Source organism: Cavenderia fasciculata (genome assembly GCF_000203815.1).
Source record: "Cavenderia fasciculata unplaced genomic scaffold Scf_Dfasci-G-p-12c09.r1-3, whole genome shotgun sequence".
NCBI lineage: Eukaryota > Evosea > Eumycetozoa > Acytosteliales > Cavenderiaceae > Cavenderia > Cavenderia fasciculata.
Window position 1 is genome coordinate 1,215,748 of NW_004457736.1, and position 22,164 is coordinate 1,237,911.

At 33.2% G+C, this 22,164-nt stretch overlaps 6 protein-coding genes across 6 annotated transcripts; 1 reads left to right on the forward strand and 5 right to left on the reverse strand.

The window, feature by feature from the left end:
* Positions 1 to 70: 70 nt before the first annotated feature.
* On the forward strand, positions 71 to 1,770 carry DFA_06398 (uncharacterized protein; the record flags this gene model as incomplete). The annotated part of the gene is made up of 3 exons (XM_004362042.1): positions 71 to 510; positions 793 to 1,727; positions 1,766 to 1,770. The coding sequence occupies 3 exons, from the start codon at positions 71 to 73 to the stop codon at positions 1,768 to 1,770; spliced, it is 1,380 nt and encodes a 459-aa protein (XP_004362099.1).
* Positions 1,771 to 1,837: 67 nt separating this feature from the next.
* DFA_06399 (uncharacterized protein) lies at positions 1,838 to 4,166 on the reverse strand (the record flags this gene model as incomplete). Its single annotated transcript, XM_004362043.1, has 6 exons — positions 1,838 to 2,382; positions 2,444 to 2,962; positions 3,029 to 3,303; positions 3,394 to 3,705; positions 3,794 to 3,923; positions 4,037 to 4,166. The coding sequence occupies 6 exons, from the start codon at positions 4,164 to 4,166 to the stop codon at positions 1,838 to 1,840; spliced, it is 1,911 nt and encodes a 636-aa protein (XP_004362100.1).
* A 194-nt stretch (positions 4,167 to 4,360) lies between these two features.
* Positions 4,361 to 6,734, reverse strand: DFA_06400 (uncharacterized protein; the record flags this gene model as incomplete). The annotated part of the gene is made up of 7 exons (XM_004362044.1): positions 4,361 to 4,971; positions 5,049 to 5,570; positions 5,651 to 5,773; positions 5,798 to 5,913; positions 5,997 to 6,323; positions 6,398 to 6,524; positions 6,602 to 6,734. The coding sequence occupies 7 exons, from the start codon at positions 6,732 to 6,734 to the stop codon at positions 4,361 to 4,363; spliced, it is 1,959 nt and encodes a 652-aa protein (XP_004362101.1).
* Positions 6,735 to 6,961: 227 nt separating this feature from the next.
* Positions 6,962 to 10,066, reverse strand: DFA_06401 (uncharacterized protein; the record flags this gene model as incomplete). Its single annotated transcript, XM_004362045.1, has 6 exons — positions 6,962 to 7,530; positions 7,601 to 8,119; positions 8,206 to 8,480; positions 8,563 to 8,874; positions 9,007 to 9,136; positions 9,637 to 10,066. The coding sequence occupies 6 exons, from the start codon at positions 10,064 to 10,066 to the stop codon at positions 6,962 to 6,964; spliced, it is 2,235 nt and encodes a 744-aa protein (XP_004362102.1).
* A 237-nt stretch (positions 10,067 to 10,303) lies between these two features.
* On the reverse strand, positions 10,304 to 12,239 carry DFA_06402 (uncharacterized protein; the record flags this gene model as incomplete). Its single annotated transcript, XM_004362046.1, has 6 exons — positions 10,304 to 11,096; positions 11,169 to 11,240; positions 11,325 to 11,564; positions 11,645 to 11,774; positions 11,891 to 11,953; positions 11,990 to 12,239. 6 exons carry the CDS (start codon positions 12,237 to 12,239, stop codon positions 10,304 to 10,306), a joined length of 1,548 nt encoding a protein of 515 aa, XP_004362103.1.
* Positions 12,240 to 12,974: 735 nt separating this feature from the next.
* On the reverse strand, positions 12,975 to 21,846 carry DFA_06403 (uncharacterized protein; the record flags this gene model as incomplete). Its single annotated transcript, XM_004362047.1, has 11 exons — positions 12,975 to 13,354; positions 13,433 to 13,700; positions 13,800 to 14,798; positions 14,884 to 16,152; positions 16,230 to 16,657; positions 16,722 to 16,917; positions 17,234 to 17,355; positions 17,432 to 19,408; positions 19,488 to 20,222; positions 20,326 to 21,369; positions 21,441 to 21,846. The coding sequence occupies 11 exons, from the start codon at positions 21,844 to 21,846 to the stop codon at positions 12,975 to 12,977; spliced, it is 7,824 nt and encodes a 2,607-aa protein (XP_004362104.1).
* Positions 21,847 to 22,164: the final 318 nt, after the last annotated feature.

The window sequence follows — 22,164 nt, forward strand, 5'->3', positions numbered from 1 at the left end:
ACACAGTTGTGTCATTGTGTTTATTTATTTATTTAATTATTTATTTGTATTTCTATTCTATTTTTTAAAAATGGCATTATTTTTCAAAAGATTATTGTATCGAATTAACCCTCACAATGAAACAATAGAATATGTACAATCGAATCAATTGGGCGTACCCGATATTATAGCGAAACATATCCTATCATTCCTACCACCAACCAAAGACACCATCAAAAAAGTATCACGTGTCTGTCGGTACTGGTTCATCAACATTGTACCCTATTCACTCTTTTCCTCTAGTGAATACATAGAATTTACTTCATCAAATATCTTTATTCTATTTTATCATCATGTATTACAAAGTTTAATTCAAAAAGATAGTAGATCTTCTTCATCTTCTTCATCCTCCTCTTCATCCTCTTCAGATAATAGACCAATAATGAGTTTAAAATGTACAAGTATAACAAGTGATACAAGACAACAAATGATGAAATCGTTATCAAAGATGGGAGTGGAAGTGACACCAAGGTATATTAAAAGATTACCTGAACTTTTCAGTATTGGTTGGATGTTAAGGTCAGTTTCATTTTACTTTGCAGACACGAGCCGTGAAATGTATAGCAAGGAGATTGGTGATGCATTGGTATCTCTCAAGCAACTAGAGTCACTCACGGTCGCTGGGTCTCCCGACGACTCTTTATTGAGGATGGCCTGTCGTCTAACCTTTGACATGCCGTCGTTAACGTCGCTCTGTCTCTGTCGCAACGAGTGTCACAACAGTGTAGTGATTGTATCGTCACGGTTGAGTAGACTAGATGTTCGTATCCCACTTTCACACGGGTTGGCCATCATCGATTCATATCATGACTATAACGCCAAAGCACGACAATTAAAGAGGTTATACCAACCCTACGCAGACTCTAACAACTATGAACTAATGGATCTGGTCGAGTTGGATGATGAGGTCAGCAAAGAAGAGGAAGAAGTGTCTGGACCAATCCCATCGTGTATAAATAATAGTTTAGAGTTTCTTTCATTGATATGCTCGTATGAAGTATATGCATTGTTGTCGAGACAAATGTCAAATGTGAAAAGACTGGAATTGGCTGTAAACGATAGATTCTTTTTTAGAACTACTCGATCAGTCTCGTGGACAAACAACAACCCGATTGCATTCGACCCGTCTCTACATGACCATTATTACGATGACATAAACGACGAGGTCATCTACATGGTCAAGAATCAAGATACAAAATCGTTTGAACAGGTCAATGGGTTTGGGTCTCCTTTACGATGGGACATTTTCAACAAATTAAACGAGTTGGTTGTGTTTGGTGGATTAGAGGTTCGAAGTAACCTAGTGACTAACCGTTACATCACACAAGATGTGGTATCCAGACTACAAGTACTCGAGATTTATAATTTCACATTTACCAATGACGAGTTGATCATGCTTTTCGATTGGTTTAGAGGTCAGAAAATAGTAATCAGTGTCACCTATCTTGCTGCCATCGATACTATTCTTTCTCTACTATCCAATCACCCAACCATCGAATCTGCACAATTAATAGGTTCATCAATTGCATTGGTTCATAATTTCAATAGTCTTATCGACTTGCTGTACCCATTCCTACATCAAGACAATTGCAGTGGTCTAAAATTCCTTTCGCTAGTAACTACACCAAATTTACATGGAAAATTTGCAAAATCATTTTATGATCAACTATACAACAATCAAAATAGAGGTAATCATATTTGTGGAAAAGACAATAAATGTAAAAAGAATAATTGTGTAATTGATTTAAGTTATTAATAAAACTTAATAAATAAATAAATAAATAAATTATTATTTATTTTAAATCAATTTCAAAGCATGACCAGTGTTATTTTTGTTATTATTTTTTAATTGATTTGATTGTATTTTACGAATTGAAACTACAATTACTGATACCAAAACAACAGCACCAATGATTGATACCATTATATATAAAATCATTTGTTTGGTATTGTCTTTTTCTTTTTCTTGACTCGATGAATTATTAGTACTGCTATTATTATTATTACTACTACTATTATTACTTGGAGGAATGATAGAAATAATGTTGGATGATGAAAATGAATGTCCTTCAATTTCAACAAATAAATCTAATTGTTTAAGATGATAATTATTATTGTTGTTGTATAGAATATTCTTTAAATTAATAGTACATGATAAGGTTGTGAAATTAATTGATTGTACCAAACATTCTTGATCATTAATTAATACAATCGATTTTGTTGGTAATTCATCTTTATCATGACTAAATATTCCATTTAATGTAATCATGCTTGAATTTTGATAATTAGTATCCAATATATCATCCATATTAATTTCAATTGTATTTATAATATTTGGGTATGCTAAAAAAATAAAATAAATTAATAATTAATTATTTAATATATCTATTTTCTTTCTACATACATCTTGTTAAATTGTAATAGGTAATTGCATTGTTTCTGATATTTGATATTTGGAATGTAAGGTATTGATGTGATTGAGTGATGAGGAGGGGTGCAAAACATTGTAAGGTTTTATCGTTAGTGTACAAGATTGTACTTTTAATGCATGGAGTTCCACTAACAAGAATTTTATGATCTATAAAATGATTGTAGTTTAATGGTACACGTATGTATAGACCGTATGGCAGTTGAGAAGATATCATACCTCCATCAATATTGATAGTGGTAAATGATATTTTAAAAGTTGCTATAAAATTGGTTATAGTGTTGTTTCCAATGACTACATTCTCTTCCATAAGAGATGGATGGTTTCTATCATACTCTAAAACCTTGTTGGGGACAGTTGCGATCATCTCACCACCAGGTGTAACAAGTGGTAATGGGATACCATAATAATCTCTTTCAATCAGTGAATTTAAAAGATTATTACCTTCAATCCTTGTTTTAGTTCCCATATACCTTACTGATGATACTGTTACATCTAATGGTAAAATATAAAGATTAGTACATCTATGTATGTATCTATCTATGTATGTAATGTACATACTACAATCCATTGGATATTTTTGGTCCAAATCAAAGACCAAGTTTGTAAATTGATGATTATAACATTTAAAACATTCAGACACATAGGTGTTAAACATGATTTTTTTGAATACAGGTGGGTAAGTGACAGCAAAAGCAAGAGCACTGCACAACGAATCTGGTAATCTTTGCCAATATCTCAAGTTGGCAACGGGGATACTTTGTGCGATTATCACCCCGACAATGCCCTCTGTTGATCCATCTGGAAGAGGCTCCTTGACCCTTGTAGGTAATCCCCTAATAATAATAAAAAAGGTTGTATATTAAAATTAAATTATCATAGGTATCGAGATAATATATATATATATCTCTGCTTCTGCTACATACAAGACTATTATTGATGGGAAATAAATAGAATTTAAATTCTTTAGATGAGTCCATGAAAATGAGGTAGTAATATCAAACTCTTCAATTGTTTTGGTGTAGGGAAAGTCTGGTGGGAAATAATCGATAACATGAAAATCTAGTTGTAGTCTTTTCAGTGATGGTAGTCCTCTAGTCATCTCTAATATGTTTTTCGATCCGTCTCTAGGCATTGTACGCAATCTTAGAGTTTCCAAGAATGGAAGGTCAAGGTATTCAAAGTTTGGATCAGGTATCCCATTCTCTATAAATAATAAACCGATATTACTTGTTGTTCTTTTAAAATCATCAAATCACATTAGTAAAAGATTGTTTGATTGATAGATTGATTGATTGATTGATTGATTGATAGATTGATACTTACAACTCTAACAAATGTCCATCCAAAGACATCACTACAGACTCTAAACTATTCCGAATGGTGACATTAAGTTCCAACCCGTTCAATTGCCAAACAAGTCCATAGTTTTGTTGTATATATCTAATCGATGGTTCTAAATAGATAATATATATAAATAATATATTGAGGTATTGATTAGATTATATATTATATGTCTTGATAGATTAATTCTTTCAATCGAGGTAGTTAGTGTTAATCAAATCATACCTTCACTTTGAAGTATAGTAAAGTTTAGTATATAAGGATAAACGATCGATGATACCTGCTGTATGACGCAAAACAACAGCAATAATAGTGTTGTGAATAGTGGTGGTGTTGAATATATCCCCCTATCCATTGTTCACCCTTCTCTTTTGACCTATTCAATCGGTACCCAAACCAATGATCACCATTATCACTCGTTGCAACGATTCCTTTCAACCATTGGAACTCTCACTAAAGTTAATGAGAGAGATATTAATTTTTGGTATCGGGTAAACGCACAATCTAAAAGATGTGATCATATTTTGGAAAAGACAATCATTATTTTATTTAATTTAATTTAGATTTTAAATCAATTTCAAAGTTTGACATTTTAATCTCTTCATTGCTATTTATGTTGTTATTGTTAATCTTTTTTACTTGATTTGATTGTATTTTACGAACTGCAATTACTATTGCTGATACCAAAACAACAGCACCAACAATTGATACCATTATATATAAAACCATTTGTTTGGTATTGTCTTTTTCTTTTTCTTGTTCTTCTTCACTCGATGAATAATTATTACTGCTACTATTACTACTATCATTACTATTACTATTACTATTACTTGGAAGAATGATAGAAATAATGTTGGATGATGAAAATGAATGTCCTTCAATTTCAACAAATAAATCTAATTGTTTTAGATTATTATTGTTGTTGTTGTTGTTGTTGTTGGTTAAAAGAATATTCTTTAAATTAATAGTACATGACAAGCTCGTAAAATTAATTGATTGTACCAAACATTCTTGATCATTAATTAATACAATCGGTTCTATTGGTAATTCATCTTGATCATGACTAAATATTCCCTTTAATGCAATAGTTGAATTATTATAATTAGCATCCAATATATCATCCATATTAATTTCAATTGTATTATTAATATTTGGGTATGCTAAATAAATAATAAATAAAAAAGAATAAATTAATTAATCTATCTATCTATCTTTCTTTCTTTCTTTTTATACATACATCTAATTAAATTAAAATAGGTTACAGCAGTATTTTTAATATTCGATATTTGAAATGTTAGGTATAATTGAGGTTGAGAGATGAGGATTGGAACAAAACATTGTAAAATACTATCGGATTGATACAAGATGGTTTGTTTTAAACATGGCAAGCCATTGATAACTATTTTATGGTCTATCAAGTGATTGTAGTTTAATGGTACACGTATGTATAGACCGTACGGCAGTTGAGAAGATACCATACCTCCATCAATATTGATAGTGGTAAATGATATTTTAACAGTTGCTATAAAATTGGTTACAGTGTTGTTTCCAATGACCACATCCTCTTCAATAAGAGATGGATGGGTTCTATCATACTCTAAAACCTTGTTGGGAACAACTGGTGTCAGTTGTCCTCCAGGTGTAATAAATGGTAATGGTATATTGGAAAAGACATCCCTTTCAGCAACTGCATTTAAAAGGTTATTACCTTCAATCCTTACACTTTCACCATGATATCTTAATGATGAAACGGTTACATCTAAAAATATAAAATAATAAATAAAAGGATTAGTCTAACTATTTCATTCTATTTTGTGAGTTATTTAGCTATTTACATACCACAATCCATTGGATAGGTTCGGTATAATGGAAAGAGGAGGTTTGAAAATTGTCGATTATAACATTTAAAACATTCAGAAATATAGGAATTAAATACAGTCTCTTCCCAAACTGGGGTAACCCCTAGATTTAAATAGAGAGAACTACACAATGAATCTGGCAATCTTTGTAATTCCTCAACGTTGGAAGGCATGAATAATGATCCTACAATATCCTCTGCCACTCCATCTGGTAAAGGTTCTTTGGCAAAATGAGAAAATGACCTATAATAATAATAATAATATATAATAATATTAATAAATTTAATCATAAATAAATACAAGTTGGTTTGGTTTGTACATCATACCATTTATATAAAGAAGGATAATAAATAGAATTTAAATTCTTTGGATGTAGCCATGAATAGGATGTTTGCATCTCCAAGATTTCTAGTGTTTTGGTAAATGGGAACCCGTTTGGAATATAATTTATATAGTGGCCACCAATATCCAAAAGTTTTAGACTAGGTAGTCCTCTTGTCATTTCTAAAATGTTGTATGACCCATCTCGAGGAACTACACTAACATACAAGCTTTCTAGGAATGGTAGATCAAACCACTTAAAATTTGGGTCGGGTGGTCCATTATCTAAAAATGGCACTTTAACAAATTGTGGTGTGATGTAGGATAAGTGTCTATTGAAAAAAAAAAGATTATTAATCTATTGATCGAGCTAGCTTTCAGAAATAACTATGAATTTGACACTTACAACTCTTTCAAATATCCATCAGGTGTAGTTTTAATAAAATCACCATCTGGGATGGTTGCATTTAATACTAAATCGTTTAATTGCCAATCAAGACCATAGTTTTGAAGTAGATATCTAATTGATGGAACTTTTTTGTTTGAGATTAAAGTTAGGGTTAGAATTTTGTAATGATAAAATATAATTATAAATATAATTACTACATACCTTCTCTGTCATTGACAAGAAATATGAGTTGTAGAGAACCATCAACAAACAAAGTAAAAATATTTATAATGACAGCCAACACTAATACCACCAACAACAATATTGATGATGGAGGAGATAATTTCTTCCACATTTCTTTTTTTGGTTGATGGTCAAAGTGATTAAATCAAAGTGTTGTTCTGCATCTCCTTATATTGCATTTGTCATAAAAATAAATCTTGCCTTTGGAGATGAAAAAAAAAATTGATTGTTTTGTGGGCCAGATCTTTTTCCTTGCAACCCAATGACAACCATGGACATTCAATGATGAAGAAGATCTACTATCTTTTTGAATCTACAAACTGTTTGTTTGTTTGTTTGTTAGCTTTGGTGTTGTTGTGCTGATGTTTTAAATAATTGTAATAGTATTGGCTTCTTCTTCTTTTTTTGTTGTTGTTTATGTGATTGTATTTTATGAATTGAAAATACTATTACAGATACTAAAACTATGGCGCCAATAGTTGTGACGATTAAATAAATAATGAGTGGTGTTATATGATTTTCTTTTTGTTCTTGTTCCTCTTCACTATTATTATTACTACTATTACTATTATTATTACTATTACTTGGAGGAATCATGAAAATAATGTTAGATGATGAAAGTGAATGTCCATCTATTTCAACAAATAAATCTAATTGTTGTTTTAGATTAATATTATTGTTGTTGATTAAAAGAATATTCTTTAAATTAATTGTACATGATAAGGTTGTGAAATTAATTGATTGTACCAAACATTCTTGATCATTAATTAATACAATCGATTTTGTTGGTAATTCATCTCTATCATGACTAAATATTCCATTTAATGTAATCATGCTTGAATTTTGATAATTAGTATCCAATATATCATCCATATTAACTCCAATTGTATTATTTATATTTGGGTATGCTTAAAAAAATAAATTAATAATTAATAATTAATAATTAATATTGATTCATTTCAATATTTAATATCATACATCTTGTTAAATTGTAATAGGTAATTGCATTATTTCTGATATTTGATATTTGGAATGTAAGGTATTGATGTGATTGAGTGATGAGGAGGGGTGCAAAACATTGTAAGGTATTATCGTTAGTGTACAAGATTGTACTTTTAATGCATGGAGTCCCACTAACAAGTATTTTATGATCTATAAAATGATTGTAGTTTAATGGTACACGTATGTATAGACCGTATGGCAGTTGAGAAGATACCATACCTCCATCAATATTGATAGTGGTGAATGGTACCTTAACAGTTGCTATAAATTTGGTTACTGTATTGTTTCCAATGACTACGTTCTCTTCCACTAGAGATGGATGGGTTCTATCATACTCTAAAACCTTGTTGGGGACAGTTGCAGTCATCACTCCACCAGGTGTAACAAGTGGTAATGGTATACCAAAAAAATCTCTTTCAATCAGTGAATTTAAAAGATTATTACCTTCAATCCTTGTTTTAGTTCCCATATATCTTACTGATGATACTGTTACATCTAAAGAATAAAATACAAATAAAAGATTAGTAAATATCATCTCGTCTATGTATGCATCTATGTATGTATGTATGTAATGTACATACTACAATCCATTGGATATTTTTGGTCCAAATTAAATACCAAGTTTGTAAATTGATGATTATAACATTTAAAACATTTAGCTACATAGGATCTAAACATGATTTTTTTGTATGCAGGTGGGTAAGAGACATCAAAAGCAAGAGCACTGCACAACGAATCTGGTAATCTTTTCCAATTTCTATAGTTGATAGTGTCAATACCATATGATACAAATACCGCTACAATGTCTTCTGCCGAACCATCTGGAAGAGGTTCTTTGGCATCCGAAGGTAATCCCCTAATAAATAATAAATAATAATAATGGATGGTTGTTAAATATATATAAACATAATATATATATAATCATATTTGATACATACATCCCTACTAGTGATGGGAAATAAATAGAATTTAAATTCTTTAGATGAGTCCATGAAAATGAGGTAGTAATATCAAACTCTTCAATTGTTTTGGTGTAGGGAAAGTCTGGTGGGAAATAATCGATAACATGATTTTCTAGTTGTAGTCTTTTCAGTGATGGTAGTCCTCTAGTCATCTCTAATATGTTTTTCGATCCGTCTCTAGGTATTGTACGCAATCTTAGATTGTGCAATAATGGAAGGTCAAGGTATTCAAAGTTTGGATCAGGTATCCCATTCTCTATAAATACTGGACCGATATAACTTGTTGTTCTTTTAAAATCATCAAATCACATTAGTAAAAGATAGTTTGATTGAATAATAGATTGATTGATTGATTGATTGATTGATTGATTGATTGATTGATTGATTGATTAATTGATTGATTGATAGATTGATACTTACAACTCTAACAAATGTCCATCCAAAGACATCGCTACAGACTCTAAATAATTCCGAATGGTGACACTAAGTTCCAACCCGTTCAATTGCCAAACAAGTCCATAGTTTTGTTGTATATATCTAATCGATGGTTCTAAATAGATAATATATATTTGATAGTATTATTATGTGTTAGAAGAATATAATATAATATAATTGATTGAACTATCAATCGATCGATCGATCGATTAATCTATGATCACAAATCGTTCATTTAGTTTAATCAAATCATACCTTCGCTTTGAAGTATAGTAAAATTTAGTTTATAAGGATAAACGATCGATGATACCTGTATGATGCAAAGCGATAACAATAATAATAATAGTGTTGTGAATAGTGGTGGTGTTGAATATAATATCCCCTTCATTCTCTCTCTCTTTCTTGGTCACAAACAACAACAAAATAATGGGCCAATGATGATCGGTCGTTTCAAAACCACGTAAGCACAGGACACTCCCTCTTTTTTTTTCTTTGCAAAAATAGAATAAGGACCAGTCCTTCATTTGTTTTTTTTTGCATTAGATTATCTTTTTTTTTCTTTGTTTTGTTATTATTTAAATAATTAAACCATACTCCTTTCTTGTTTTTTATTACGATGATGTAAATGTAGATTTGAAGGTGATCTAGTTCGATTGTAAATAATATAGACCAACAATAAAACAATGACCATAAACTCTGAAAATAATATAGCCAATGATGAACTACTGGCTCCTTGTAAAATGGTTGATAGATTCTTTTGATTGGCATTGGTTGTTGTTGTTGTTGATGCCGTCGCTGTTGTTGATTCTTTGGTCTTTTCATTTTGTCTTTTCTTTTCTTTTGATGAAAGAGCGTCTGGTTCATAATCCTCTATTGCTTGAAATTCAGTGTCACGTGAATCAATATTATAGGATATGGCAAGTAAATCTTTACTTTGAAATTCATATCCATCCATTGAAACGATCAACAATGCTTTGCCTGGTTGTAACTTTTGTTCCGTTTCTACATCCGATGCCAGTCTACACCTAATCTCATTCTCTGACATTTTAATCAGTGTACAACAAACATAATTAACTTGAATCGTCAATGACTTTGGAGTTCTATCTCCAAAATGACCATATAATTCTAATATCCCTCCTTTTGGTGAAATATGATTTGTTACTGTTACAATTGGATATTCTAAAAAAATAGAAAAGAAAAAGAAAAAGAAAAAGAAAAAGAATTAATAAATTATTCTTAAATTCAATTACATTTTAATTGTTTGTATATATTTATATTTATATTATACAGTACCCAAAGTAAAAGTTGAAATAAAAGTTGAAGATTCATAATCATTTAAAACTGTAATATTAAATTGCTCACCACCAGTTGGAAGGATGGGTACTCTACATGAAAGGATACCTGGTTTTAAAGGGGGTTGGAGGTCTGAGCAAATGGGTTGACCATCAAATAAGAATGTATGTTTGAGATTTGGATTGAAAAAGACTTGCATTTCAACAGAGATTGAAAATGATTCTTGTCTAGTGACTACATCGTCCAATGATATCTTGTAGAGTGGTACTGATATCTTTAGACCTTTTGACCCAGAGAGAAAGAGTTGGAGTGTGTCTCGATTGGCCGATAGCGATGCCAAAGGATGGTCTCCTTCACTAATCGATGCTGCAAATTTGGGGGATAGTGGGTTGACACCATATTCGAGAATAGAGTTTGGTACAATAGCAGTCAAGAGATAATCAACGTCACCTTGAACTGCCCAACCTAGATTAGTACCATAAATGGTGATCTTGGAGGCTGTGTATCGAATACCAGTCACTGAAATGATCGATGGACAATCCAGCAATGGTGGTATAACAGGTTGTGGGTGTATATGTACAGGTGCAATATTGAGATAACACAGAAAACAATTGGCAACATAACCACTTGTCAAACCCGGATAATATGATTGCACCGACAATGAACTAACATTACACAATGAATCAGGTGCCAAATTACTACCAGATTTAACATTGACCGTTATTTTTGATGTCATTCCTCTTCCAAAATCGTTTGGTATTGATGATATTATTGAAAATTCACTAATATATCAAATAAAGATTAATAAATAAAGAATAATCATTTTAATATATTGTATTTGAATTATTACTTACAAATCTTTTAATTTTGGATAAAAGGTAGAATTAAAATTAGTAATTTCTTTTGCTGCATTATTTGTAAATCGACTATAATATAAATAAATAAATAATTGTTAATATTATTATTATTATTAAGTTGAGTTGTATTGGTATTAAATTATGTTTACATACAAAACTTCTAAAGATTTTGATTCAAAAGGGAATTTATCAGGGATGATTGTTAATCTCATTTGATTTCTAATTCTTAGGTCAACAAGATATGGCATATTTTGGAGAAGTGATAATATATTTTTACTTGGTTCTAGAAAGGGATCGGTATATAAATAGAATCTTTCCAAATCTGGGAAATACAACTCTGTTATCGTTGTATCAATATTATCTTGAAATATTTGATTATTTTCTTCATATTCACTTGAGAGAGAGAGAGAGAGAAATTAATATTATTATTATTTGTTACCTATATATTACTGACTGATCTCTGTGATACATACATTCGAACGACTCGATAGAAACCTCTAACAAATTGACATGAAAAATAAGGAAAGTGTAGATTATTACAAGCCGATGAATCCAATGGTGCACCCATACCATATTGATTAATTACCCATTTAAGAGAATCCACTTTGGTTGTTTGTTGAGTAATAAAAGATAAATATATATGATGAGTAAATGTGATTTCTTTCTTTCTCTCTCTCTTTTGCAGATGTAGTGTTTCTTCCACTATGTCTTTTACTTACATTCTCTTTGATCTAATACGTTGGCATTGGTTGTATATTGTACTAATAAATTACTGTACAATACTATTATAAATATTAAAATGTATATGACCCGATTACAATCTTTTGTGATTGTGATTGTTGTTGTTGATATTGATTTGTTATTATTGTTAGTATATAATGAAGAAGATGATGATGATGATGATGAAGAAGGTGAAGACAAGGAAAACTTTGAACACTTCTTAGTCTTCCTTGTCGTCGTCGTTGTTGTATTGTTGCTAGTACTGTAATGACATTGTAGTGGTGATGATGATGATGATAATGATGGTAATGATGATGAAGATACTTGTGGTATATGCCTACAAGTCATACTACTTTAGTATTATATATATATGTATGTATATGTATGTATATCGCTTATAATCTCTATATATTACAACTACTCTCTATTATCATTATGCCCTGTAATATATATGTTATCTGATTGACTATATCTGTCTGTCTCTCTCTGTGTTTGATTAATAATAGTTGGTTCGTAGCTGATTGTTGATTACGAAAACTTTGTCCTTTCAAGATTTTTTCGAATCGTTAAAGTAACAAAATATGGTCTTTTAATTAATTATAACTATAATATTGTTATTGAATGAAAGAAAAATAGAATGATTCATTGCGTTGAGAAGAATGCATGTCTACATTCACCTACATTGAGCTTGTTTCTTCAAGCGGTGCGGCATAGGTTATCTTTAGATCTTCCCTCCTTGTTTGTGTTAACCAGTTGCCCTTGACACGTAGCGTTATTTGCCTACGTTGGCAATTGCGCCCCTTTTTTTTGTTTTCAATGATCTGCCCAAGAAAAGCCTGCAAAGGGGAAGAAGACCCCGTGCTCCTGCGGTGAAACCCCAAAATTCAAAAAGGGAATGGGAGGGATCTTCCCTTTTCATTCGTCGATCTCTGTTTGCTGACTGGACTGGGAAATTCAACCTTCTTTTTTTGAAGTTGTCCTATCATGATTGTTTTCGGGTTATTGTTGGATTTTATTAATTTGTTGTTGTTGGGTTGGTCGTGTATGATTGCGTGGGTAGGGCTGGTAGATTATTATTATAGATTATTTGGAAGGATCTTTTTTCCAACCCCATTTAGGTAGACCGATATTTGAAAGGTTTGGTAGATTGGGAGCTTCGATACCCGATGACTTTGAACTGGCACGTTTCATTTGATTTCGCATGTCTTCTTTGATCATGGTCTCAATCTCGCTGATCATCGTGAGAACCATAGACTTGAAGGAGCTGTCGTGTAGAGGTGCATCGTTTAACAGTAGCTTGAGTGTTGGTAGGATCTGTTCTTGTAGGAATTCCTTTGGGAATGCTTGTGTCGATACAAACGACCGTACACAATCAAATAATTGTTGTGACATTTCCTTTCTATTATCATGTGATGGATTATGATTATTCTTTCTAACAAATTCTATTATTTTTGGTAATACAACTAAACAACATAAAAAACAAATAATAATTAATAAATAATAATTAATAAATAAATAATACTATTCATTGTTTTACTTACAAGAATCTCTAAATCTTGGTTTTACAATTGGAATGATTGAAGTCATTAATTTTACAAATTCAACTTCCAACATGTGATGTTTATCCTCTAGAATCCTTTCAATTGCAATGGCAATCTTTTCCAGTACATTGTCGTCGGTCACTTGAGAAAGTGCCATTGAAAGAGCACCAATACACACAAATCTAACTGGTCTATCTGGATCTGTACTCATTGTTACCAATGATGGTATAATTGAATTTGATATTTGTTGTGGTGTAAACAAGTGAATCTAAATTTAAAAGTATAAATAATTAATTAAAAGAAATAAATAAATAAATTAATATTCTTTTTCTTTTTCTATTTTCTTTTTTTTTTTTTTTTTACATACAATAACTTTATAAAGATTTAAAATACAAGAACGAACTTGATTGGATGGATTGGCGGTAAGAGTAGCCAAAGCTTCACTGACTTCTTTCTTTCGGTCGACATTGTTGGAACAGAGTAGTTCGATAGTTTTGACAAGTGCTGGAATACTCGAGTGATCCCATCCCTTTTCTTCCATTGATATTTGTACGATGAGGTCAACTAGGAAACTAGACAATTCAGACGACTCTAGTGAATGTAAAACACCTGCTGTAAACAATGATAATAGACGATACTTTTTAATTGGAATGTTGGGTGACCCGGCAGATGCAGTAATCGCACCAGAGCTTTTACTATTATTATTGGATGAGGATAGATCATCACGTTGAAACTCTCTATAAAATGATGTTTTTAGAATACGTTTGGTAAAGATTGGTCCAAACGTACTACTAAATAGATACAATGATCTAGAAAACATTGAGATTAACTTGGTGTTGCCTACTGGGATACAGTAGAGAATACGCACCAACTTGCCAACAAAATCATTTGCAATCCATTCAAGTGATGTCCATCCAGACATGGACAAATCATTTGATACCAATGTCAATAGATACTGATCCATTTGTGCATTGAGTTTGGTTACTTCTGGTGATCCCAATATTGATATTCTAATCGTTGCGTTAATTGATGAAGTTGTTTGATTTGAATTATTTGTTGATTGAGTTGTAGCCGAAGAAGAAGAAGACGAAGATGAAGATGCTTCTTGATTATTATTATTTGAAGAAGTAGATGGTTTATCAGATGATGTCGAGGTAGAAGATTTATATTGATATTGATAAATAGCTTCTTGTTTATCACATTCACCTTCAATTGATTTTGCATCCTTTTCATTGATAAATGGTGATGATGAAATGATAGATTGATGGATTCTTGGTATGATATCATTAAAACAATTTAATAGGTTTTCAATCTTGAGTACATCTTGTTCTGGTATTTTATATTCTTCTCTTTGATTTGAATATTTCTAAAATAATAAATTTAATTAATTAAATATATATATATCTATTTCTTTTTCTTCTTTTTCATTTCTCTTTTTCATTTCTACTTACAACTACAGTTGATAACATTTCAGATAAAAGGAATTGAATTAATTTTGTATTTAATGATTCCAAGAGATCAGTCCAATTTGCAAGAGATGGTAAAAAGAAGTTACGGGCGGCATGTGAGACGGTTTGGTCGTCGTCGTAGAGGAGTGCTTTGAACGACTCCTCAACTTGGTTGTACTTGTCATCAGTCTCAAAGAAATTGATGAGGAGGGCAAAGTTTTTGGCGACGGCTGATCGGACGAGTGCCGACTTGTCCTGGCCGAGTTGCTGGAGAATCGAGAGAATGAGCGAGAGTCGCAACTCGGCACTGGCAAATTGTGCGAGTGATCCACAGCTGTCGGCGACCAACACACGACGCTCTGGATACTTTTCAGTGAGTTGTTCCCAGCATTGTGCTAATATTTCAGTCTCTGTACGAAGGGGACCGACCATAGACGCCAATGCCATACATCCCTTCATAATGACGTGTCGTTGGAACTCGTCGGGCTTTTTAGTGAGGTTAAACAACATCTTGGTGAGTGCGAATCGCGTCGTCTCGTCTGGGTGGTTCGAAATGATGACGAGGATCAGTGGAATGAGCTCTTCACGTCGATTGGGATACATGGCGGGTAGAATGTGTGGCAGCCAGTCTGATATCAGACACACCATACGTATGGCATTGTCGCCGTCGACCAACTTGAGTTGCTCAACCTCTTCGGCAATACGTACCGACGCATCACTCTCATCGTCGTTGCTGACGATACTAAATGCAACGGTCTGACGTCGTTTCTCGACCAATCCTCTAAACGTCTTTCTCATGACCGACAATTTATCAATCATCTGTTGTCTCTGTTCACGTGCCACATCTTGTTGTTTCTTTTTGTTTGTATTTGAGTCACTCATCGTTATACTCTTTGTACCAGTTGTCGTAGTCGTCGATGTCAATGTTGCACTTGACAAAGGTGGAGACATCATGGTCATACCAGATGTCGATGCACCCAATGCATTTCGTTGTTTAATATCTTCCATTCTCTTTTCATAGTCTTTTAGTACTGTCAACAAGTCGTCCTTTTCCTTTTGCAGTGTCTGCACCTTCTTTTTCGATTCTCTCCAGTTGTTTTCATTCTCGGTCAGCTCCTTTTTAAGCTTTGTAATCTCTCCCATCGTCTTGGTCAGTACTCCCTGTACTCCCGAATCACCACTTTCAAAAAAGTATCTATAAATCGTCAACAATGCAGGCGGTTCAGCTTGATTCAATCCCAAATCATTCCATGATCTACTATCATCTTGATTCTTCAAAAATAAATAAACATAAATATATTAGTATCTCTCTTATTATTATTTATAATTAATTTAATAGTTTTACATACCTCTTCAGAAAAAGAGACAGCGGTGAATGAATAACCATTAGCAATTAAATAATTCTTAAAGAGATGATTGAGAATCTTCTTTTCATGTGGTTTGATCTTTTCCTTTGCTCTACTATCCAATGAACTCTTGTCTTCTTTGTTCATATTTTGATATGCTTGTTGTGATTGTTGTGAATGTGGATCATTGTTATTGTCAATAAGTCCATTATTACCATTCTTTGATGATTGTTTTGGTGATGTTGATTGTTGTCCATTATTATTATTACTCCCATTATTACTACTACTGTTATTATACTGTTGTTGTTTCTTTAATTGATCTTTTAATTTAATAATTTCTTCTCTTGATTGTCTTAATTCATATTCTAGTAATGATATCTTTTCATCTTTTGGTTTATCATTGATTGATGATTGACCTGTTTTCTTTCGATCTAAATAAAATAAATATATTAATTACTTTCTGTTATATATATATATATATATTAGTATTTATACCTCTAACTATTCTAATTGGATCTTGTTGATTATCAGTATTAAAGTTTGATTGAAAGTAATTCTTTAACGATTCAATCTCTGTTCCATCATCTTCTAATAGTTCCTGATAAAACTCTAATGCTGTAAGATAGTATCCTTTCGATAGCAAGAATGATGCTATATCTTCTTTCATTTCATTATCTCTATCTCTCGATAACTTTTGAATAAATTAATGAAAGACAATTTAATATCTTTCTTCAAGCAAGCTGACATCTGAGTTCCAAAAAATGAAGGTCGACCCATTTTCTTTTTTTCGCTGAATTTCAACTCTCTCAGTATTTCATCGTGATAAAGGATTGTACAAATAATAATATAAATACAAATACAAACTATTTAGTATTTAAATAAGATATACATTTTATTGGATATATTATAATATATATTATATGGTGATTAATTAATTAACCAATAGTGACCATTTGAATCCTACCCTTATCCATTCGAATAGAGTACTTTCTTTTGATTATATAAACAACTGCCAATGTGGCAATGAGGAGTACTGCAGCACCACCAATTGCAATACCAATAATATGTGCAGTAGTCAATCCACTAGATGAACTACACTCATCTTTTGCATCAATTAAATAAGAGAAATCTAAAATATATATAATAAATGAATAAATATTAATTAATATAAATAGTTGATTTGAAATATTAATATTTATATTTACCAGGATCTAAATAAATTTGATTTGAATAATTTGGAATATTTAAAGCTACAAGAGTACTAGTACTACTCTTATTATCATTTTCTAATAGTGAATTGGATACTCTAACGATACGATAATCAACAATACCAGTATTGATAAACCGACCATATAAAACACGATCTTCAATCTTGAATTTAATCCAATTTAAAGAGTTCTTGTCAGTTGGATTGCTAGACGAGTCTGATCCAAAGTCGATCGATGTACCACATTCGTTGTCACCGCCAAGTGACTCTACATTGATTGATAGAATCAATTGAAGAGTATTTAATGCATTTTCAAATTGATAAGTATCCATTGCAATAAAATATTTGACAGTACCAGGTTGCATGGTAAGATTCTGATTGGCAAATCCAACTACTCCCAAATCATTAAATTGTTCAATGACGATGGATAACTTGGTCTTTCGATCTGGTGTAATGACTGTAGTGTACTGGTTGATCTTAGAGTCACCACTAAATGTATTGTACATGGCTGGTGGTGCACCAGTAGAGTTTGATGCTGATTGATTGGTCCAAGTCCAGTTCCACCCGTCTGTGAATTGGTAGTTGTGAATGATGGTGCCGTCGAGACCGAGTTCTCTGACACCTACAATCGAGATGATACTCTTGAGCTTTTTGTCCTCTTGACTGGTTGTTTCGGGTGATGTCTCTGATACGTTGGTTGGTACCTTGATCACCACCTTGTCACACAGTGTTCCCGAGAAGCCAAGGTTGCATACACATCCATTGTTTGTACAATTACCGTTATTCGAGCATCCCGATTGATAGCATGCGTGTTGGTTGGTACCATTCCCATTTCCATTGCCTGGATCGCTGCCTCCGCCACCTGTAGAAGGTGGAGTATAGACAGGTGCAACGGTGGGGATGACAACCTTGTTGGACAAGATGCCATTCACAGCTGCAAAGCATGTGATGGTTGGTGGGAGGGGTAGTGTTACTGTCGGTCCGTTGGCCAAGGTGAAAGTAACAGTCGACGCTGTCACTGCTGAATGAACCAATGTTTGACTACCAACCAGACAATTACCAACAATTATCCCTGCTCCCAATGTCTTTAGATGAAGTGTTAGATTGAATCCACCGTTATTGTATACAATTGAAGGGTAGTATGAGGTAACCAATGGTTGTGGGAGGGTAGTATCACGTGGAACCAATTCAGATTGGATATACGATCCTGATCGCATCATGACATTGGTTGCACCAAACACAGACACTGCAAATGGATAGCTAGATGTCGCATCCATCGAATGTCCAAATCCAAATGGGATGTTAAAGGTGGCAGAGTAGTATGCTATAGTCTTGCTCGAACTAGTTGACATGATGGTTGGTATTTGAAGATGAGCACCGTGCAAACTCTGAATAAACAAGTAAGGGGTGTGACGATACGATATACCAGTGGTATCATTAACTGTAAACGACACGGTATAGTTTAGTGCCGGACGGTATGCATAGAATACAGTATCTGACAAGACAAAGTTGGATATGAGAGGGGTGGTGAGAGGTGGAACGACAGTAGGTGGTGTACAAGTAAACACACCTCGGAGACTGTTTGTTGTGATACCTTCTAGAGGATTGATATAGTTGAGATTGGGTTGTTCGACGAGTGGTGTACCAATGGGAAGGTTATAGGTTGGTGACATGCCATAATTGTACGACCTATCCTTTGTCATGGCCGAACTCATCGTATAGATTTCATCCAAGCATCTAGTTGTATACTTGATCGAATAAGTTCCAATATATGCATCTCCAACCGTCACATTAACAGGTCTCAAAACAAATGTACGTGGTATCCAATCCTTATTCGATGTAATATTAATCACTGCATAATCCAATCCATTTGGTTGATCCTTTATAGTAACCAACCATTCTACATCCAAATCTAATCCATTTTGAGTAAATCCAACCGATACATTTGTTATCATTGGTGGATATAAATCTCCGTCTAAATAAATCAATTTAATTATTAATTAATATATATATATTAATTATTATAATAATTCTATTCTATATTTGATACATACAATTTGAAATAACATAAAGAGAAGCATTTTGAGGGAATTGAGATAAGAAATTTGTGAAATGAATATCAGGGAAACTTTTAATTGTATACTTTAAATAACCTTGATAGATATTCATGGGGACAATGAAATCGATTTGGAATAGTTGGAGGTCTGGATTCCACAACCCTTCAAACGATAGTTCTTGTGAAGATCGTGCCGTTCTAAATGATTTGATTGATAAAACTGGACGAACTTGGCTTAGTTGAATACCGGGTTTCTCTACCACCTTGAACCAAAGTGTATTCTTTACCTCTACATTGGTGACATCCACCGACGAATATTTAAATTGAAAGTAGGTGAAATCCTCTGCCAACCACAACATATCGAGTGGTGGCAATGCGAATCGGTTGAATGAACCAGTGGCGGATGGCAAAAAGGTACCTACTGCAAATAGTCCTTGGTTGAGTGCTTGATCAACAGCTACACACTTGAAACTAGACAATACAAAATCTTTGTATTTACCATCTAGATCCAAGTATCCTTGCCATACACCATTGTAAATACTACCAGATACCAAATTTGATTCATCAAGTACAACTGCTGCAATCGGGTTGGATTGAACAATAACAAATCCACATGTAATTCCCAATACTCCCGACTCTTCATCCGATGCTTCTACACTAATCCAAATTCTATTATTTGATATTAATTTAATATTGGTTGATGATATTAATGGTTTATTTGCTTCAACTGTAACTAAATTTAAATAAATAAATTAAAAAAGAAATTAAATAATATATTAAATATATTATATATGTTATATATGTTTGATTGTTTGATTGATTAATATTATACATACCAGTTGGAGTTAGGGTGAATGTTGATAATTGTTGTTTATAATCGGTTGCAGAGAGTTGTGAAAGTTGAAAGGTTTCAGAGGATGAAGAGTAATATTTTGGGAGTAGGAAACGAACGTTCCAATTATTGAATGATATGTCTCCGTTGGTGATACCGTAGGGGACGGGTGGCGCAACGGCGTATGAGAATCGTGATGCAAAGTTTGATGTAAAGTAGATTGGGACGGGTACGAGTGAAGATATGTAGAATGTAAGTTGGAGTAATAATGGGTCGGCTGTCGATCCTTGCCCGGGGATTATAGATCCTACTTGGAGTGTGTTGGTGGTCTTGACAATGGTGGCTGAAATGTCACTTTGGTTAGTCGATGTATGAGCGTTGACAAAAATGAGGGGACTGGCACCAGCCGACAGAGACTGGGTGATTGGGTCGACTTGAAGATACGTGGTTGACAACTTGACAGGATTCCCAAGCACTGGGAACGACAATACTTTAAACGCGTCAACTGGATACGGTTCGATACCCGACGGTATGGTACATACCAACATTTGTGATCCGTTGACGTTGACTCCTCCACGTACCGTCACGAGTGATGTTGTGTGTGTTACAAACCCGTTGAATGCTTTTGGCTCTTGTCTCACCATTACACGTGTGTAGTCTTGGCCTGCTACAAACGTCGATGTCGTAGACACTGCTGATGGCAGGGTAGGTAGAGTAAAGGTGGTTCTGACGGTTGTCGGAGCAAACAGATTCCACACTGTCACAACTACCGGTACTGTGTAATCGCACAAACCCGCCTTGCTGGCATCGATCAATGCTGACACCACAAAAGTATAAGTATGTGTATCGAATCGCGTCGATCCCTTGGTCACATTGGGTCCAATCGAAAACACGTAGCAATTGGGTTGGTTCATCGACAGTTGGTACGGTGTCAAGTTGGTATTCTGTCCTTTCAATGTCCGACTATACCTATCACCTTTAAAACTAACAATAATCGATGTTAGATTTGAATAGGCACTTAATAATGTTGGTTGTTGGTATTGTGGTACTAAACAAATAAATAGAGAATACAACTAAATTAATATCACGTATATATACACTATCTACTATACTACTTACAAGCACAATCTAAAGTGACAGTCAAGTCAAAAGGAGTGTCACCTCCAACACCCGATGCAAAGGTGACTGTGTAATCTTGTGGACCGTCAGCTGGAGGATACATGAATAAAAGGTCAACGTCACACTGAACTCCGACCGATCCTACAGCCCTGCACGACTGTGCACCCGAGCTAGAGACGACATCTGACATGACCGACATGGGTGCAACCGATCCAAATGTCTGAGCCTTATAGGTCGAATAACAATTCTGACCATCGAATGCAGGTGCGCCATAAATATCAGCTGGTAATACATATACCTGCGCAGTCAACAATGATGTTATCGAAGTTACTACTGTAACATAAAGTAGTAGTAGTACAAAAGTACAAATAAATAAAATATTAACACCCCTTTTTGACAGTAACATGATAGTCGGCGTTTTATAAAGGTGAGAGCGTGAATATGTGTATGTTTATAGATAAAAGTACATTTTAAGACTACTGATATTTATACTAACTATACAACAAAAGGGTTGTTTGATGATGGAGCATTGGGGCATTGAGAGATTGGATAGATGTTTATTTTTGAGCATACCCCAAGATATTTACAGAGCACGAAGATTGCTCTTTTTCTGCAGGGGTGGTTGAAAATTCAAATTACTTTTTTCTCCTATGATCCTTGATCTTGGACACCTTCTCAGTTCTTTTTGACTGTACATTGTCGAGTGAAATTTCGAGTTATTGTA